The sequence below is a fragment of the Dipodomys merriami genome, unplaced genomic scaffold (genome assembly GCF_024711535.1).
Source record: "Dipodomys merriami isolate MVZ:Mamm:240054 unplaced genomic scaffold, mDipMer1.0.p SCAF_1, whole genome shotgun sequence".
NCBI lineage: Eukaryota > Metazoa > Chordata > Mammalia > Rodentia > Heteromyidae > Dipodomys > Dipodomys merriami.
In genome coordinates, this window is record NW_027202270.1 from 14,391,132 (window position 1) to 14,411,536 (window position 20,405).

Consider the following 20,405-nt stretch of genomic DNA (forward strand, 5'->3'; position numbering starts at 1 on the left):
GGTGGGGGTGCGGGCTGTCCAGATTTTAGGGTGTTGTGGATGTGGGCGAGGGGGTGCCCCACCATCAATTCGTATCTCCTGAAGCTTTTTCAGACCTCCAGGCACACGACCATGGAGATGTGGTTTGAGGACTTGATAGGGGTCGGGGCGGGGACCAGGCTCAACGCTCCCCCCCCCACCGTACCCCAACTCCCCTGAGGGAGAGCTAGAGGGGAGAGCCTGGAAGCCCCCAGAGACCGAGCAGCGCCCCCCCCCGGCAAAAAGGGGCGGGACACCTGGGGTGGGGGTGGGCGGGCTGCGCGCCGGGGGCGGGGCCTGCGCGTCTGGCCCCCGCCGCCATTGGCCCGGAGTTGCAGACTGGCGGGAGGACGTCACGGGCCGGGCCCGCCCTCTTGGCAATGTCTTCAGCCCGCTGCTCTCCTAACTTAAGCATTTATTCCACTGGGATAGAAGCGGCTGGAGCGGCGTGGGCACCCGCGCACCATGGCTGGCGTTTTCTATGTGGTCCTCTTCTCGTGTCTCTTTGGGATTTGTGACGCTGTCACCGGTTCGAGGGTATACCCTGCGAATGAAGGTAAGACCCCCCCTCCCCGGCCTCATTTTTGCAGTTGGGGGGACATGGAGAGGTGGGGGGGGATGATCGGCAAGTGAAGGGGTTCTGCGAGCGCGGGGCCGGTGGGGGTCGGGTAGGGGGGTGGTATGGGGGGGGAGAGAACCTGGCCAGGCGACTTCGGGGACAGGATGGCCAGGATGGACCGGGGCAGGGGGGGGGGGGTCCGCTTCCAGGCAGGACCCGCCAGGCATCCTGCCCCCGAGGCGGTGACCCGTGAAAGGAAAGGTGCGGGGTGGAAAAAAGCCGTCCAGTCTGCCCAAGTTTGCAGCGAAAGGCCAAAGTTTATCTGCATTCTCCCGCAAGGCCAGGTCGAGGACAGCGATGCACCTCGCCCGACGCCAAGGAATTCCAAACAAAACAACCTGAAAAAAGGGGGGGGGTCCAGCCCTCCCCATCCCCGGCCGGGCCGAGGCGAGGGGCGGGCGCGGGGGTCGGGAGAGGGGGACGCCAGCCCGGAGCGCCGCCAGGGCGCGGGGCTCCTCCGAGAGGGCTGGCTTCGGGAAGCCTTCCCCGCTCCCGGCTTCGCAAAGTTTCCCCAGCCCCGCGCTTCCCGGGACGAGGTCCGCCCGGGCTCCGCCGCGCCGCGCCGCGCCGCGCAGCACAGCGGCCCGGGCACCGCCGGCCGGCGCCGGTGACCTGATTTCCAGCGCGGGTCTCCGTCACCTTTCCCTCTTGCGGGGCGCCCCGGGGTGGGGGTGGGGGTGGAGGTGTGATTGCCGGCCTAGGGGTGTGTGTGTGTGTGTGTGTGTGTGTGTGTGTGTGTGTGTGGACCCGTCGCCTTCTCTCCCTTTTCGCCCCTGCTTAGGTCCCTGGGTTAGTTCAGAGGTAAACTGCCTGACCGACGGGGACCCATCCGGGTGCTGTTTGCGGTTCCCTTCGGATTGTACCATGCCTGAGGGTGTCGGGATGAGGGGGTCGGAGGGAGAGTTTGGGGGATCGTTTAATTTCCGAAGGGGCCCCCGAGAGGATCGAGCTGTGTGCGTGCGTGCGTGAGTGTGTGTGTGCGTGCGCGCGCAAATGCGTGTGTGTGGCGCGGGTGTGTGCGTGGACGCGGACAAGTTGTGTCCGTGAACCCCGTGCCCCACGTGTGTGAACGGATGCTCCCAGCTTCGGTTCCTGCCGAAGTACATTTGCCTTCCCTCTGTCTGGTCGGCTCTTTGCCCTCCCACGGCCTATCATCCATCCATCCATCCATCCATCCACCCACCCACGTCTCATCCATCCCTTCGCAGTCTCCCCAGGCATTCGTCCATCTCTCCCTGTGTAATCTATCATTTTCCGTGTTCCGAAGGAGGGAGCCAAAAACCAACTTAGCCTTGGTTGGGCGGACGGTACCCAAGAGCTGTCTCTCCAGACGGAGAGAGACTCGGGGAAAGTCATACAGACACCTGCCCACCGAAACCGCTCGGGAGGAAAGGGGAGCCTCTGAGGTCCGGGACTTTACCCCTTCCACGCCCACCCCCGACCCCAACCCCCAGTTTTTGCTGTGGTTTTTGTTGCCATCCTGGCCGCCGCCACCGGTCCCTGGGGCTGTTCCTCTAAGCGGAGCTAACGCGCTGCGTCCTGCACTTGTTCGGACGTCCTTTAAGACCTCTTACCCCAAACGTAGAGATTATTTTCCTTATTAAAATGTGGGGTTTTTTTTGGTTATTTGTTTGTTTGTTTTCCTTGGAAGCCTTACATTTTGTTCTTAAGGCGTTGATAGAGCTGTAAGCCTATTTTGAAAGAAGGGAGGGAGGTGTAGCACCCCCTTCCCTCCCTGTCCCCTGAAAAATTAATTCATTTTGTTGCTTTTTAATTCTCCTCACGTTTCCTTTCTCCCCCGTTACCCTCCCTTTCCCCTCCCTCCCTTTTTTTGTAAATTGGGTCTTATTGTTCCCTTTGTGCCCTAATCCACCTTACATAATCCAAATGGAAGTAGCGGGGCTTTTCTCTTGGGACCGTGGAGGGAGAATGGGGGAGGGGAAGGGGGAGGCAACTCTGAGCTGGAGAGACCCTCCCGGCAGGACCTACATTTCAAAATAATTAACAGGTCCCTGGAATTCAGTATCCTTTGAGGGGGAGGGGGCGAGGGAGGGGAGGGAGACTAATTTCAACTCCCTTCTTTCAGTGGGAGTGATTTGGGGAAGCGGGGGGGGGGGGGGGGCGAATGAGGGACCTTCGGGTGAGGATAAGAGTTGGGTGCCGAGGGACAAGAATAGAGGCTTTCCATTCCCACCCCTCCCCCAGCCCCAAGGACCAGCCTCAGCTGATCAAATTAATAACCCAATGGTGCCTTTGAGGTGGGCCTTTCGACCCTGGGCCTGCAGATCACGGTGGGAAAGAGAAGGTGGAGAGGTTTCGACTTCATTGTGTCTCTTTCGGTGTCTTCGGGTACCTAACTGTATTCCTGCCTGGGTGTGTGTGTCGGGGTGGGGGGTGGGGGTGGATAAGTGTGGTTAAGGCAGTTTGGCAGGCCTGCCCCTTCCCGTTAAGCTCCGAGCCACCATGTTAGGTGTAGCACCAGCAGATTAAACCCATTAGGCCGCACACCAGACCGAAAATCCAAACCAGTGATTTCCTCCGCCTGGGGTAGAGGACGCACCTCGGATGGTCCTCCCCGTAGGATGTGGGGAAGACTGGAGTACATTTGCATTCTAATCCTCCACCACGTCTGGCATTCTCTTTTTCTGCAACTTTGATATTTAAAAAGGCAGCAGATGCCACATCCAGGGCCTGTTTATTTGGTTGACTGGCGGGCGTGGGGGGGGGAGTGGCGGGAGATGTTAGGAGAGCCTTTTCCCTGACTCTTGGAGTACCCTGATAGAATTCACTTGTGAATGTCACAGGATGATGAGTTATACGGTCATCCGAAGCTTGCAAAAACAAATACTTCTAGTAGATACCAGACAGAGATGAATGCCGATTTTACTCCTCAGTGTTACTGCCTACACGGATATATTTATTTTTCTGAATTGGACTTGAGATTCTCTATTCATCCTTCTTTTTTGAAAGAAAATGAATCAATTGAGCCCTGCGATGGAATTTTAAATGCTAAGCAAGTTAAATAAATAAGAACCTGCAGATTTAAAGAGGGGGGAGAAGATCAAGTGAGTAATGATTATTTACATAAGTGAGACCCAGTTTAGGTTTTGATTAGGTTAGATATGAGCATCCTGGAAGCATATGGGAACACTCAGGCAAATGGTTTTTGTACTATTGTTTTTTGCAACTGGAAATTAATCTATCTTCCCACCCCCTTTCTTTCTTTCTTTGTTTTTTATACAGTTACTTTATTGGATTCCAGATCTGTTCAAGGAGAACTTGGGTGGATAGCGAGTCCTCTGGAAGGAGGGGTAAGTTGTGAGTTGCTCTCCTGGCACAGGGGCGGAGGGCAGTGATTAGCAACTTTCTGAGTCCTAATGGCTTGATTCTTGGTGATTGTGGCAAGGGGGTTAGATTTCCATGGTGGCTTATGAAGTGAATTACGCTTTGTTGGAGAAATCCTATACTCCCTTTGGATGGTTCTGACATGGAAGAACTAGAAACCAAAAGGGCAGAAAGGAGTTTCAAAATTAGGAGATTGGTAGAGGCATAGACTTCGATGCCTATTTAAAACTAAAATACCGACAAGAAATAGGAGCCAGGGACCAAATTAGAATTTATGCCTATTACTATGATGGCCATGAAGTCCTGATGGAGTTAATTTTAGAGCAGTTGCTCTTCTTTCAAATGAAGAAAGTGAATGGAAGTCCCAAAGGGAGTGGGGATATTGGACACCAGAGGCTCCTTACCTAGTATCACGACTAGCACTTCCTCCCTTCCTCCTCTCTTCCTCCCCCCTTCCTCCCCCTTCCTTCCTTCCTTCCTTCCTTCCTTCCTTCCTTCCTTCCTTCCTTCCTTCCTTCCTTCCTTCCTTCCTTTCTTTCCTTCTTTCTTTCTTTCTTCCTTCCTTCCTTCTTTCCTTCCTTCCTTCTCTCTCTCTCTCTCTCTCTCTCTCTCTCTCTCTCTCTCTCTCTCTCTCTCTCTCTCTCTCTCTCTCTCTCCCTCCCCCCCCTCCTGTAGAGCTCAAGGTCTGGGCTCTGTCCTTAAGCTTTCTTTTAAAAGCTCACAAGAGGAGCAAGCATTCTTGTAGCTCCACTTGTGGATTTGTAGGTGCTTAATAAAGATAAAGAGTCTCACAGACTTTCCTGAAAGTTCTTCTGAGCTGGTTTCAAACTGAGATGTTTACATCTCAGCCTCTTGAGTAGCTAGGATAGGTGAGCTACTGGCACCTCGCTGCTGTTTTCTTTTGCAGGTGAATGGAAACCTTGTGAATTGTGCCAGGGAAAATGCCATCCTTGGGCTCTTTTGCTGTTAAACACAAGCAGGTTAAGCATTTGGAGCATGGACCACAGAAGTGCAGAGGCTTGGTTAGAAAGTATGAAAAGTTGATCAAATCCCTTGTTCATGTTTTCTGGACTCTGTAGTTCATACCAGGTCTAGCTATTCCTTCTAGTAGATTCTACTAGGTCAATGGCCACATTTTCTATCCCCCTTAATAAAACAGGTCAGAATGAATCACCATCCCCCTTAATACTAACAGGTCAGAATGAATCATCTTTGGAAAGAAATCAGTACACCATGTAACTATAATTTCTGCCAAATTGAAATAACTCTCACATCCTTTAAAAACTAAGCAAATCATCTGACATTCACATGCTTGATAGCCTAAGAATGAAAGATGAGGAATTTATACCAAGCAAAAATTGTACTGTCAGAACCCAGAGCAGTGCTCCATACCAATAATTTAATGAACAATACAAGACAAACAAACAAACAAACAAAAAACAATTTACAGGAGCTGTTATAGAAGATGTGGCTCAAAAATAAGACTAGGTAAGAAAATCGTCATAAAAATAAAGAATCGAAAGCAGATCCTTCTGTCCTTCTGAAGTAAAATGAAGATTGCCTTGCCTTCCTGTTTTGCTTTTTGGTTTTGTTCTGTCTGAACTTGACTGCCAGCTGTTGGGTTAGTCTTTGCTGAAAACTTCTAATCTTCACCCAAAACCATTTTTTTTTAAAGGGAAGGGAGCGTGATTGACAGGCCTCTGGCAGTGTAGACAGGCTGTATTCAGTGCTGATCGCGGGCAATTGCCCTCTTCCTTTGAATGTGAAGAAAGGTACAGCTTTATCTTGGTGAGAGTCAGACTCCTTGTTAATCCTATACCCTGGAAAGGTCACTGACTCAGGGAGTCTCCCAGGCTACACTGAAAGGATAGCTGTTTAGGCCAGAATGTATTAAACCTGCCAGCAAAATTGAAGATGAACGGTGTCTTCCTTGAATTAATAAGTTTAACAACTCTTACTGTTTTTAGGCCATTCTTAAGTTTGAAGGGAGAATTTTGTTTCACCATACTATGAAGGAATGACACATGTGAGAGAGTACAGTATCTGTGGTTGCTATAATTTCTAGAAAGTTCTTAGTGCAGTATAATAGATGGTGGACATCTTTCAGTGAAAGAGCACCTGGCCACTTTTTTCTAGACACAATGTCTTTCCTTTGTCTTGAAGTGTGTGTGTGTGTGCATGCGCACGCATGCATGCGTGCACACATGCAAACATACTTGGCTTCATTCTTTTGAATGTGAAGAAAGGAATATATATGCATATTGTATGTAACACAGAACTTCCCATGGACAGTTACATACAGATTTTCTTTTTCATTGAATATTAGGGATGTAACATTTTAAATATTTGAGGTAAGAAATGAAATTTGACTTGTGTGCAATACAATCAGTCATTCCAGAATATAACTGCTGTGGAGAACCTGTGTCAAATTTACAAAATCTTCATAGAGTATATCATTAAAGAAGACATTTTCAGGCTGAGAGTAAAAGGTTGAAGCAACTAGAGATAATTTGTCTTTAAAAGTTCTCTAGCTGAGGTAAAAGCACAGAGTCTTATTCTAAAAAAAATATCTTTACTTGTAGTTAGAACATTTCACATCTTTGCTGGCAGAGCAAAGGATAGTTGTCTGCTAATGACACTTACTTGTTTTGACTGATGTTATTTCTAAAATGTAACCTGATTTGACAATTTCATGGAGTAAAATATAGTCAGACAACTCACTACTCTAGGTGAAAACATCTAGGCAGAAACAGGAAAATACTGGAAGGTTATATGCTCATGAGAGCCACATTGCTGATATCTTGGCAACCTTTTAAAGTGGTATATTGAATTGCTAATGCTGCTTGTAAAAATACAAAAGTAAGGGAAGATCCTTGATTGTTCTGGTGAACTGATCAAAGTGGTTAGACAATTAAATTCAGATTGGAAACGTTCACAGATCTGCAGGAGACCTGAGTTACCAGGCCTGGGCACCGTAGAAATACTTCTGTGTGCTTTCATTTGTGTTGATAAATGTGTGTTTCTGTTTTCCCTTTGTTCTAAGATTAGAAGCATGCTGAATAGGTCTTTTTTTTGAAGGTGAAGCTCTACTTTTAGATTTACATGAACTTCCCCCAAATACGTAAATTACTAGTGATTTATTGCTTACTAGATAAAAAGAAATTTTAATCACCACAGGGCACTTACTCCTCCCAGTTCCAACTTCCATAATGGTAGAAGATGAAAGGAATAGAAAATTTTATACATTATGGCCCTTTGCATAGTAAGTAATGTTTCCATCCATTAATAGTTTTCCAATGCACAGACCGGTTAAAAGATACATTAGGATGGTATGGACTTCCTTGGGTTCAGTAGAGCTTTTTAAGTGGAGAATTATTGAAGAATACAAATTTTGAAGAAACTATTGCTTTTTTTCTCCTTCTAATTATATTGTGTGTGAGGTACTTAAGCTGATGAATGTCCGATCTATATCAATGCATTACTGTAGATATTAATGAAGAATTGGACCCTGACTACCAAACCAGCAGAAGCTGGAGAAGAGAGGAGCATGGGTTGTCTTGCTGCTTTTAGAACTCCGTTTTTAAAAGCTAGGATGAGACGAGAGAGAGCTTATCACTTCGATCATAGTGAATTCCTCTGACTTCAGGTTGCTCTACCAGCAATATCTTTGTGTTCTGAAGGAGAATGCAAAGAAACACACTACTGGGCTCCTTTAATTTTTCCTGTTCGGACTTTCAGTCATAAAGATCACCGCTAATTTAGTTTCAGTATTCACTCATTCCTTGGAAGCAAAACACACCTTCAGTCTTGTTTACTGGTGTGTTTTCATTTTAAACAATAAGAGCATGCACAAACTTTTTTTTTTAATTGAATGCATGCTCTGGCAATACTTTCTACTTGTGTGACACGGAGTGTTTAGGAAACCCAACCATAAAATTTACTGTCTTGAGGATTAGAGAAGCCAGAATCATGGGATTTTCTTTTCCCCTTTAAAGAGTAGTGATGGTGCCAAAAAAATCAATTTGCCATCTTTTCTTAGGTATTAGAGAGCAAAGTTCTGACAGGAACACCACTAATTAACTGATAATTGTCTTCCTCTGGCAAGTTCTGCTCTTCCTGCTCTTAATTTGCAGGTTTCTGTTTAGTGCTTGAAACACTCTGCATACTTGCTTTTTCATTGATGAGTGAATCTGAACCGTTGCCACTTGAAACTGTAGCTGTTGTAATAGGTGAACTCGAGGTGATCCGAACACCTTGAGAAACTGCTTGAGAACACAGGCAATCAATCCATTCTTGATTCTTCACATAGGCAAAAGAGTGAAAGAATTAAACACACGTGTGTGTGCGCGCGCACACACACACACACACACACACACACACACAACAGTATTTCCTCGATAAAAGATTTTCTGGTCTCTATTTCATTAGATGCTTTATTTATTAGGATCAGTAATGCAGGAGTTTTCCTCATTGTGGAAAGTGTCCTATGACTGTAAATTAGAACGGACAACTCATTGTATGAGAGAACTCTGGAACTGACATATTTCCTTTGGATCTTTGCAGTGGGAGGAAGTGAGCATTATGGATGAAAAAAACACACCCATTCGAACCTACCAAGTGTGCAATGTGATGGAACCCAGCCAGAATAATTGGCTGAGAACTGACTGGATTACCCGGGAAGGGGCTCAGAGAGTGTACATTGAGATTAAGTTTACCTTGAGGGACTGTAACAGTCTTCCTGGTGTCATGGGGACTTGCAAGGAGACATTTAACCTGTACTACTATGAGTCGGACAACGACAAGGAGCGTTTCATCAGAGAGAGCCAATTTGGCAAGATCGACACCATTGCAGCTGATGAGAGCTTCACCCAAGTGGACATTGGCGACAGAATCATGAAGCTGAACACCGAGATCCGGGATGTGGGGCCGCTGAGCAAAAAGGGCTTCTACCTGGCTTTTCAGGATGTCGGAGCCTGCATCGCCCTGGTGTCGGTCCGTGTGTTCTACAAGAAATGCCCCCTGACGGTTCGCAATCTTGCCCAGTTTCCAGACACCATCACGGGGGCTGACACCTCTTCCCTGGTGGAAGTTCGAGGCTCCTGTGTCAACAACTCAGAAGAGAAGGATGTGCCAAAAATGTACTGTGGGGCAGATGGTGAATGGTTGGTACCAATTGGCAATTGCCTGTGCAATGCTGGGCATGAGGAGCAGAATGGAGAATGCCAAGGTAAGAGAAGCCATATTGTACTTTTTCATTAGGGCTTAGTGTACGTAATTAAATCAGAAATGAGACTAAATGGAGTAAAGCCAGTAATTAGCAGCCCCTGTGGGATGTGGTGGGGCAGAGGGGTCTAATGAGTACGTGTGGGAGCTCCATGCAGAGAGGCAAAGACGTTTCTAATACTGAAATAGACGCTGCTGTGTGATCACAGAAGGCCAAGCACATTTGCTAGCCAGGCACTTAGGTCTGAGCCTGCTTGATGCACCCTCTGAAATGTAAATGAACAAGATGGACAATCCTGTGAGCCTCATTGCTTCTTACTTAAAGACCCGAGACCCAGTGGACCTGTTTTGGAGCCAGAGATTGCCTGTATCTGGATTTGGTAAAATGACAAAGATGGAAATAGATAGATAGATAGATAGATAGATAGATAGATAGATAGATAGATAGATAGATAGATAGATAGATTAGCTGAAGTATCTGATCATGAATGATTTAAAAGTGAAATCAGGATTGTCATGTTCTAATTCTCCCTCCAGCTGATTCTTCCCCTCAGGCGAGGGGAACAAAGTCCTGAAGTCCTGTTGTTTGCTCCTGTCAAAGAAGGAAAGTAACTAGGGTTGGGGGTGTGGCTGGAGTATTAGTGCACTTGTAAGCCCTAGAAGCTGACTCAAACCCCTGCTTTGACAAACTAGGGTAAGAATATCTCAAGTATATTCTGTTCCCCTGAACAGCCATTGGATAGGGTCTCTTAAGAGAAATTCATCTTGACTAAGGATCTCTTTATACCTCTTAGGAGAAGATAACAGAGTTAGTGAGAGGCTTATTTGATCTGTGGTCAGAAGCAATCACAGTAAATTGCAATCTATTTGGATTATTGAATGTTTGAAAAAAATAAAGTTTTTATTGTGTTAATTTACTATTTATCATCTTACTTACGGTGCTTTTTTTTTCCCCACTTCTGAAGTTCAGTGTGTGAAATTCACTGTTGCCTTATTTATTTTCCTGTTCTGTAAAATCCTGGGGAGTTCGTAACCTATACTTATATAGGTATGGCTGTGTGTGTGTGTGTGTCTGTGTGTATGTACGTATATATATATATATATATATATATATATATATATATATGGCATATATATGTCAATATATATGGCATATATATGTCAATATATATGGTTGGGCATATATATGTCAATATATATGGTTCATGCCACGTGTAAATGAAAGCTTAAGTATATCAGTTATTACAAGTTTTGTGTTACTTGGTGTTTATATTTAGTGCTCATTAATATTACCTGCCCTGTAGGATTGCTAGTAAATTGGGGTTATGTAACTGTGATCCCATTCATGGAACACAGCTTCTTCTCTTCTGGTGATGGCTAAGCTATAGACTGCTTTGCCACATGGTTCATCTGCTGTGGTGATCAAAGGGCCTTAAATAACTAGCTGCCACACAATTTGTCTGGCATTTCAGCCATCTTAATGACAGGGTACTATTAACTACAGGGTCTTACACTTGGATGACTGAGTCTATCTGAAGTCATAACCGAAAGAAAATTGCATTTTTGGTAATTTGGTTTCCTATGGTTGTTTGTTTCTCCATTCAGAATTTATATTTTTCCAATAGCAACTACTCATTTGCTTCAGTTACTTCTAGGGCTACCAGCACTGAATGTCCTATAGTTTCATTGTAAATAAAACAGAAGGAAGACACAGCCTGCCTTTTCTTTTTAACTTAGAGTGAAAAAGGGAAACTTGTTATCATGCAAATTTGAACTTAGAATCTAAAGTTATCTATCAAGATTCACTCCTCACTCTTCTTGTTTGCTTGTTTGCTCTTGATTGACTTGGCAAACAATGTGCTGTACCAAGCTGAAACCCTGAAGTATGTTCTGGTATTAATATTAGAAAATATGTAACTGCATTTCTATTGGCAACTAACTTATACTGATCATGGTAAGGGCAGTGCATTGAATGGGTCCATGGCACCCTGTCATGTTCTAGAGTAAGTTATTCTGCCTTCTGGATTTCTGTAAAATAGGACTTTGCACATCTTTGCATGTTGACATTTTATATGCTTTTTTTTTTTGAATGAAACCCCACTGGCTTCCATTTCCTGCTTACAATGCTCACCTTCTAGCATTAGCTCATCTCCCCGTTCCTAATGCTATTGATTTTCAATGGTCATAAGCTCAGTAAGTCATACATCGCTACACCATGGAACCCCTTGACATCTTTACAACACAAATTAGAAGGAAAAGAGAAAAAGATGGTGGGCGAAGTGAATGTAAAGGCAATTGAATATTTTAGTGGTTTGCTTTCTGGAAATCATCTTGGGTAGCCAGGTAATCATGTGATTCAGAGAGAGGGCCTGGCCTGTACATTTCTGAGCAACTTGTGTCCTGACTGTAGGCCAGCTATCTCATGAGTCACTTGTGTGAATGTTGAGAACCTTTTGGATTTGCACATTGGAATGGCTAGTTCTTTCAAGAATTCGATCCTAGCACAAAATTCTGCACTTCTTTTTTTATTTCTCTCAAGTGGAAAAATCTCTGATGAATTTAGGGAAGAAGGAAAAACCTGAATGACAAGAGATTTTTCAAATAAGAGTTTCAAAGATGACCAAGCACTATAAAAATCTCCAGAACAAGGAAAATGGTTAACATTATGAGTTTTGTCAGAAGCATCAGGCTGAGCAGAAAAAGAAGTATGGAGTCAAGAAAATGCCTCTCTTTCTGCTCACAAATGATCACTTTGTGTGTGTGTGTGTGTGTGTGTGTGTGTGTGTACACATGAACACACCAATACTAGGCTTGAACTTAGGGCTTAGGCATTGCTCCTTAGCCACTTGAACAACAGCTCCCATTCCTGCTTTTCAGTTTTCCGCCATGGCTAGCTTTGAACTACTATCCTCAGATCTCAGATCTCAGTCTTCTAAGTAATTAGGATTACAGGCATGAGCCACCAGCCACTCAGGTGTATTTTTTAGTCTCACTGTAACTTGGTTTGTCCATCTTAAAAATAGGAGAAGAAGTATGTTTAACTCATAAACTTGCCCAGAAGATAAACTACAGATGATCAAGTCTCCTATTTGATCATAAAATCACTGCATAGGAGACAATGATAACATTTCTTTTACTGTTTGCCCTTCTCAAGGACAGAACTTTTAACTTTGTTGAGTTGGAATAATGAAAGGGAAACCTACCTCTCATCCACTCTGAAGTCAAAGAGAGAATGGGAAGCAGCCTGTTTCCTTGCTCTAGCAAAAGCTCACATCCTTTCACATGCTTCATATTCAAAATCGTATTGATATTTGGAGAGGATCTTCCTCTCCTCTCCTGGTCTCTGTCTCTGTCTCTCTGTCTCTAGGTCTCTGTCTCTAGGTCTCTCTCTCTATCTTCCTTTCTTCAGTAGGAAAGAGGACTTTCCTTTGAAAGGGAGACAAGTGATTTGGGGGTGTGACCAGACCGGGAATGTAAAGAGAGCTTAAGGAGAAAAATAAAGGAGAAAGGGCCAGATCTTCAGAACTCTGGCAGCTGGCTCCGCCTCATTGTCTTCTGAATGGGTTCACTGTGGCAGGACAAATAGAAGAACAGGTGAAAGGTCACCTACTTCCTCATCCATCTTCCTCAGGGTCTGAGAGGTCAGAGTGAAGATTGATTAAGATCTTAAATGTTTGACAAAGGATCCTTGGGTTAAAATGGCCTGGGTGGATGGGGGCCTGGGGTGTGCTGTTGTCTGAATCTAACCCTGGTCATCTAGCAGAGTCATCCCAAGACCTTGGGGACAGAACTACACTTCCTCTTTCAGTGGTCTGGCCTGCAGTCCATGCTAATGGGAAGAGCTGCCGGGAAAGTATCTGAGAGCTAGCGGCCGGGAGGTGGTGGGCCTGCCCCAAAGCAGCTGCAAGTTCATTGTGCGCTTCAATAGCACTTTCTGAAATGATTTGGTTTGGTCTCGGGGAGACAACAAAGAGTGTTAGCCAATTGTCTATCCTCTCAGGGAGACTGGATGGCTGGAGTTGGCACTTCCCTTGGGATGGGGTGCAAAGGCTAACTTGGGAGTGACCAGAGCCAGTCAGATTGTCAAGGAAAAGCAACAAAATCCAGCACAAAGTCTGTTACCCTCAAAGAAAGGAGATGGACTCGATGTTTAGAGGGCTGTTTGCCTTACTGCAGGAATCCTGAGCAGGGGGAACAGAGGAAAAGATCCTTTACTCATCTTTCATGTATTTTTTGCTTAATTACAAAGCTGAAGAAAAATGAAATTTGGGAGGAATACTATTAAGCAATGTTCAGAAAAAAATAAAGCGTGTTTGTGAGAGAGAAACAGAATGAGAGACAGAGAGAGAGAGAGAGAGAGAGAGAGAGAGAGAGAGAGAGAGAGTACTTGGGCTTGAACTCAGGGTCTGGGTGTGGTCCCTTAGCTTTTTTTCGACAGGCATTCTACTACTTGAGCCACAGCCCTACTTTCTGCTTTTTGATGGTAAATTGGAGATGAGAGTCTCACAAACTTTCTTCCCCAGGGTTATTTAAACCTCAGATCTCAGCCTCCTCGAGTAGCTGGGGTTATAGGTATGAGCCACTTGAACCTTATGAATAAACATTGTTATAGAGTCATTCTTTTTTTTTTTTTTTTTTTTTTTGGGTCCGGTTGTGGGCCTGAACTCTGGGCCTGGGCACTGTCCCTCAGCTCTTCAGCTCAAGGCTAGGGCTCTACCACTGGAACCACAGCGCCACTTCCGTCTTTTTTCTTTTTGCTTATGTGGTGCTGAGGAATCGAACCCAGGGCCTCAGGCATGCAAGGCAAGCGCTCTACCACTGAGCCAACTTCCCAGCCCCTTATAGAGTCATTCTTAAGGCCACACACAAATCATACCTTGAGTAAAATTAAGCTAGTCAGGAATCAAACTAAAGTATATAATTTTACTAGGCTAGGTGAAAGGTGACACTCACTAATAGTTGCTTAACCATCCCAGTGCTGCTGTAAGTAAATAAACAAATATAAATACACAATTTTACAGTACATTTAGGTATATTGGGCCCTGTGTTGTATATTATTACATGGATAATGTGTTCATAGCAATAAAATGTGTTTTATTCAAAGCTCTTTTGAGAAGAAACAGAATAGAAATGATTTTATGACTGGAAAATAGAAATACGTTAAATCTCATGCAGTAAAAGAGGCCAAGAGCTGTGTTTGAAAAAAAAATAATAATGATGACTTTGTTTTTCTAATATACTGCAGAAGGACCGTAGGAGAAAGAAGCAAAGGAAAGGAAGCATTTAAAATGTAGTTCAGAGAGATGCTATTTCGTTTCCTCTCACTTTTGAATTTTTTTTTCTTTTACCTTTGAATTGTGTCTTTAAGAATCAATTGCTTGAATCTCGGGCTGCTTTTATCTCTGGCTTTGAAGCATGGCTGTGATCACTGGAAAATGTAATTCTTTATCTAGGAGAAAACCAGGTCTTAATTGTTGTCCTTCTTCTGTCCTACTTTCTAAGTCTTCTCCCCTTGTGTGACCAGGTTTCTTTTGTGAGTATGAATCAAGCATTGGTCTCTATTTTGAGTCTACCTAAGCATCACATAGGAATTATCTCAGCGAGGGTTTTTGAAATAATGGTATTTAAGATGTGATGACTTATTTTAGTTTAGCGGAGCTTCCTTGTACCTTTCGAAAGTGAATTAAGATGTAATTATTCTGTTAATACTGGAGCCTTCAGGAAAAAGACTGATTCAGTGTTTTTCAGTTACAACTTAGTGGCACAAAGGTGGCTCTGATAGAGGTCTGACTTGCAGGTCTTGGAATGTCGCCATTTCATTTTTATTTGCAATTAATGGACAAATTTGATTTTACCAAAGAACTGCATGCTTGTCAGGAAAATTTCCAATGCAGAGTTGCAGAAAATAAAGCAGTGAACTCTTCCAAGTCCTCTACACACACACACACACACACACACACACACACACACACACACACACACACACACACACACACACACACACACACACACACACACACACACAGGACAGATGGAGCACATTAATTGTCATCTTGTTTTTATGATGCTTGATTACCATGAGGATCATTCTATGTTAGAAACCATTCTTAATTGATGATTAATGGTCTAGAGTATAAATATTACTTCTTTAATGTAACTTTTCCTTCATTAATAGACATTTAGGTTTCCTCACTATTTCTTAGTACAATAACTCACAACTTATACTTGAAGGATTTTTTTTCTTTTTCTTTTTTTTTCTGTTGGTTGTAGGGCTTGAACTTTGGGCCTGGGTGCTATCCCTCAGCTCTTCAGCTCTTCAGCTCAAAGCTAGCACTCTACCATTTGAACCACAGCGCCACTTCCAGTTTTCTGGTGGTTTACTGGAGATAAGAGTCTCATGGACTTTCCTGCCCGGGCTGGCTTTGAACTGTGATCCTCAGATCTCAGCCTCCTGAGTAGCTAGGATTACAGGCGTGAGCCACTGGTGCCCAGAAAGGCTTTGTTTTTTTGTTTTTAATGAGTGATTTAACTTGGCTCCGTTAGTTTTCTGGTTTTATAGTTTATAAGTGAATTTAGTGAAATTCATTATGAAAGTATGAGCGAATGCGTATAGCCAGGTAGGTATACCCAAACTAGTATCTCTAGTGACAATTATGAACTCTGTTGAGTCTCATTAAATATAAATATTTACTCTCAATGACTGAATGAATCTGTAAATGAATACATAAGGAAGTCTGATCTGTTTCTCATCTGTCTGATAAAATAACATTTTGTGGAGTCAATGTGGTATACCAAAGTCTTTGCATATGTTAATATGTTAATATAGTCCTAGTTTAAGATTTCTCTTTCAGTTGGGTCTTAACCATCTTTATCACGTTTAAGAATCTTCTCTGCCTGAACCTGGCTCTCTAGCTTGGAAATCAACACAGAGCTTGTTTTGTGGTTAGGAGCTGCCAGTGGAGTTGTAAGAGTTAGGCTTAGTTCTTAGTGGACCACTTAACCAGATGTATATTTGTGGATTTTAACTTCCTTGACCTCCAGTTCACATGTATAAATTGGTGAGACATAATATTCTGTTATGTAGGGTACATACATAGAAACCTCTTTGGATAAAGGGGTTGTACTCTTCCTAGCATCATTAACCACTTACTACATAGAAATTGTTTCTCTTATAGTGACAGTGGACTGTTTTCAGTCAGTTTCTGTTCAGCAATATAAGCCGTTTGGTTGTGTTCCAAGGTATTAAATTTTTTGTTTTGCTTTGGGACAGGCAATGTGACTTAATGTGATGGTAAGGTATGATTATCGACATTGATTAAAACTTCCCTTCCCCAAGCCATCGTTCTAGCGAAGTGGGTCTGAAATATAGTCCAACTGGGTTTTTCTTTTATGATTCTTTGAGACCAGGCCTTGCCTTGTAGCCCAGGCTGGCTTCCTCCTTCTCAATCCCCATAGTTCTGGAATTACAGGTCTGTGCTATTATACCTGGCTCAGCCTTATTCTTCTATGAGTTTCTTTCACAAAATCTGCAATTTTTTTTTTATACTGAGGGGTTATAGCACAGTTCTCATTAATTTTATTTCTGTTTCTAAACTGAAGTTTAGAAACAGCAAAATAAAACTGATTGCCATGCAAATATATTAGTTATGTTAACCTGAGATGAGTTTCTTTTCCAATGAGTGAATAAATACATGAAAGCTGAGCACACACCAGTGGTGGCTCACGCCTGTAATCCTAGCCACTCAGGAGGCTGCAAACTGAGGACTGGGTTCAAAACCAGCCTCTGCAGGACAGCCCATGGGATTTATCTTCAATTAAGTACCAAGTCAGAAGTGGAGCTGTGTCTAAATGGTAGAGAGCATTAACCTTAAGAACAAAACCTCAGGGACAGCTCCCAGGGCCTGAGTTCGAGTCCCAACACTACGGGTAAAAATAAACTTTAAAAATTCTGTTCAGATTTCCAGCTGCAACTGTTGATAGCTTTAACTCTTACTAGTTGAAATCCTTTAGCATCCTGAATAGTTTCAATGAGTAGGAGAGGGTTCTCTGGTCACAGCGAAACTGTTGGAGGAAACTGTTGACCTTTTAGTTTCCTTTGACAGACAGTGGTAGGGTGGCCAGTCATTTCCAAATTAAAATGAAATAAGGAAATCCTGAAAACTTGTTATTTGGGAGTTTCTATGAAATGAGGCAGCAATTTATAGCTTTTGGCTTTTTAAAAACTGGTTATCTGTGTCCAATAACATGGCTCAGTGCTCTCTTTAGTTTTATTGTGCTTGTGAAAAGGAAAGATTGAAGAGAGAAGGCCTCAGCTGTCCCTGGAACTCAGAAAGCCTGTATCTTTGCACTTAGGGCACAACCCCTTTTTCTCATTGTATACCTTTCCAGCTTTCACCTCTGAGATGTTTAGACCAGGAGAGCCGATGACGTCACGTGGTTCCATGATCTAGGGGGTAATTAATAGTCCCTTGACTAAGTGGACATTCTATGAATATTCAGGGTCTATTTTTCCTTGCTGAGAAACAAACTGTCAGGGAAGGCTTACAACTCCCTTTGGAGACACCCAGCCTTTTCTGGGTGAATACTAGTCTTCAGCTGTCTGCCCAGCCTTGCCTTTTCCCGCAGCAGATTCTCGATTTGCATATTCTCTCTGTGACCGCCTGCAAAACAGAACACCCATTTCCCCCATCACAAAAGCGTGAGGGCTTCCTTTGGAAACTCCAGCCAACATCGCCTGCTGTTTATGCAGGACTCCATGATTTAGAGACCATGCAAATTAATTCGGTGTTGATTTGAATGCTTTCCAGAGATTGTGGGTGAGAAGAGATTTTGTGTGGGTTATTTGCACTGGACTCTTTTTGTGTACTCTCCTCGCCCCCCCCCCCCCAGTGTGGCTGGTTGTCACTCTCTGGACCCCTTGCCTTCATGCAGAATAACCCAAGCCGCTGATGCTCATTTTATTTTGACCTTTGGAAAAGACCCCAGCCTTGGTGAATCCCAGGGCCTATCTAGTTAGTGACAGCTTCAGCTGGAATCTTGCTGTTCTTTCTGAGGTGGAGGAGATAGTAGGATTCGGATTATGCTAGGAATGTTTACAAGTACCCTCCAACAAAGGGCTTTAAAAAAAAAGTGTAAAGGAAAAGATACAAATTCCTTGTGAAAGAGTTGTCAGGTCTCAGGAAGTTCCACAAACAGGTTTGAGGTCACAAATGCATTGGAATCTATTCACTCCTTCAATAAGTAGACACTGCATGTGTGTAGCTACAAATTACCCCATGGCTTTTCCCCTGCATGTCTGCATCTATGAATACATAAATCAGTCTTCCTATATAGAAAATCATAACAAAAATCTCATGCGAACTCATGTCCCAGATAAAATTCCTTTTAAAAAGTGTATTTACTTTGTTATGTATGTGTATGTGTGTGTTCACTTTCGCTTGAAGATTATGTTTTGAAATCCCATTCCCCATGTCAGTCATTCTGAATCGTCTGACCCCACCCTTCTAGGTCTTCTCAAATCTTATACAACCATGATTTATTTCTTCTAGCCTGGAAACACAATCCCCCTGATGATTTCACCCAATGAATTGCACTCAGAAAAGGAACAATCTTCAGAAAGTCCATGATCTTTCACATTCTGTAACCTAGAAGGAGGGATTTTGCATGAGATGCTTTTGAAAGCCAATGAGTCTTGAGTTCAGACTAATTTCACAGGGCAGAGGCAGACATGGATTGCGGGGTAATAAAGTAGAGGCAGGGTCAGGGAAACATCTATGGGCTGACAAAGTTGGATGATGTTGTTCCAAGTCCATTTGGGATGGATTATTAGAATTAAAGAGCAACAGAAGGCTCTGTATTTGGTGCGTTCTCTGGTGTCATTAGCGGATGAGAAAATTCATCTGCTCATCTGGCTCTTGTTTCTAGGGATGGATTTAAACAGACACACACTTCTCAAAGGTGATCTTACTAACCTCTTCTTAATCTGTTACAGATCTCAATTGCTCACAATCCTTAAAAAACCATTTGAAATAAGTTGATTCATAATTATCATTTCCCAGATAGATAGATAGATAGATAGATAGATAGATAGATAGATAGATAGATAGATAGATAGATTTTTTTTCCACACCAGTACAAAGCTGTGGTACAATTTCTTAATTACTCAGATAATCCTGTTTGCTTGTATTTTTCCAACTATGAAGTGCTGGGTAATTATTCAATTCTTAATAGAAGGCAAATGGCAATGTAAACAATAATTAGGATGTTAGACAGACTAATGTGCTTCAAAACAAATTGAATTTTTTTCATACCATTCGGCATGAAGTCCCATAAAACTAATAATTTAGAAGCAAGGGGAAAAAGGTTCCATTTTGTTCATATTTTATGGGGTTATCTCCTCATAGCTTGTTTGTGAGTAGCAATTTACCCCAGTGAAGCTGGCTTTGCCCAAGCCAAATGCTTCCTTCACAAATGCTTCCCTGCTGTTTGACATTTGGCTGTGTTCTCCCAGGACTCAAGCTTAGGCTTTTGTCTGCCTTGGATCCCAAGGGTCAAAGGTTAAGAGAATACTGATTTCCTCCCCTAATACCATGGCAGGTAAATATGGGCCAACCTCATGATTAGTTAAGAACCAACCAGTTAGGAATCTTTTCTCTGGAGCTTTTGTCCCAAAGAACATCTCTGATTGAAAACTTGGAAGTTTCCCACTGACTGAATCCTTTAGATGCTCCATGATGAGCATGGCCATCTTTTTCATTTTTATTTTTTATGTGATTTCTTCTTGTCAAAACCATTTGCAAGTAACTATACTCACCAGAAATATATGACCTAGAAAGTGAGAGCAAATCATTGGATTTGATGGTTAATTTTTTTCAAAATTAATATGGTACTTCACAATCTTTAGTCATTTAGTTATGCATTATAGCCTTACTAGTACCATGTTTCACTGATGAAATAATAACCTCTCATCAAAGACAGTAAACAAAGCTACTTGAATCATGCAGCAGTTCTCTAATCCTTCCAACTCCTTATTTTTCTTTTATCTAGCCTTCAATATGTTGCCAGCTAGAGATACAATTAAATGACCAATCTGTTTAGCTTTCCATTTTTCTCATTTGCAGAAATGCTCAAAAATTCATCAATATCAACAATGGTTTGATATCTATTTAATTATACCATCCTTATTTTTTTTCTCTTAAAG

The 20,405-nt window shown here is 43.1% G+C and overlaps 1 protein-coding gene across 3 annotated transcripts in view; it reads left to right on the forward strand.

Moving 5' to 3' along the window:
- The first annotated feature begins 429 nt into the window (after window positions 1–429).
- Window positions 430–20,405, forward strand: part of Epha4 (EPH receptor A4) — a 144,211-nt gene continuing 124,235 nt past the window's right edge. For all 3 annotated transcript variants that reach the window (XM_070016136.1, XM_070016147.1, XM_070016158.1), the window contains exons 1-3: window positions 430–574; window positions 3,881–3,948; window positions 8,546–9,209. In XM_070016136.1, coding sequence (XP_069872237.1) covers window positions 484–574; window positions 3,881–3,948; window positions 8,546–9,209 — 823 coding nt within the window. In that variant the 5' untranslated portion in view covers window positions 430–483. The remainder of the gene's footprint in view (window positions 575–3,880; window positions 3,949–8,545; window positions 9,210–20,405) is intronic.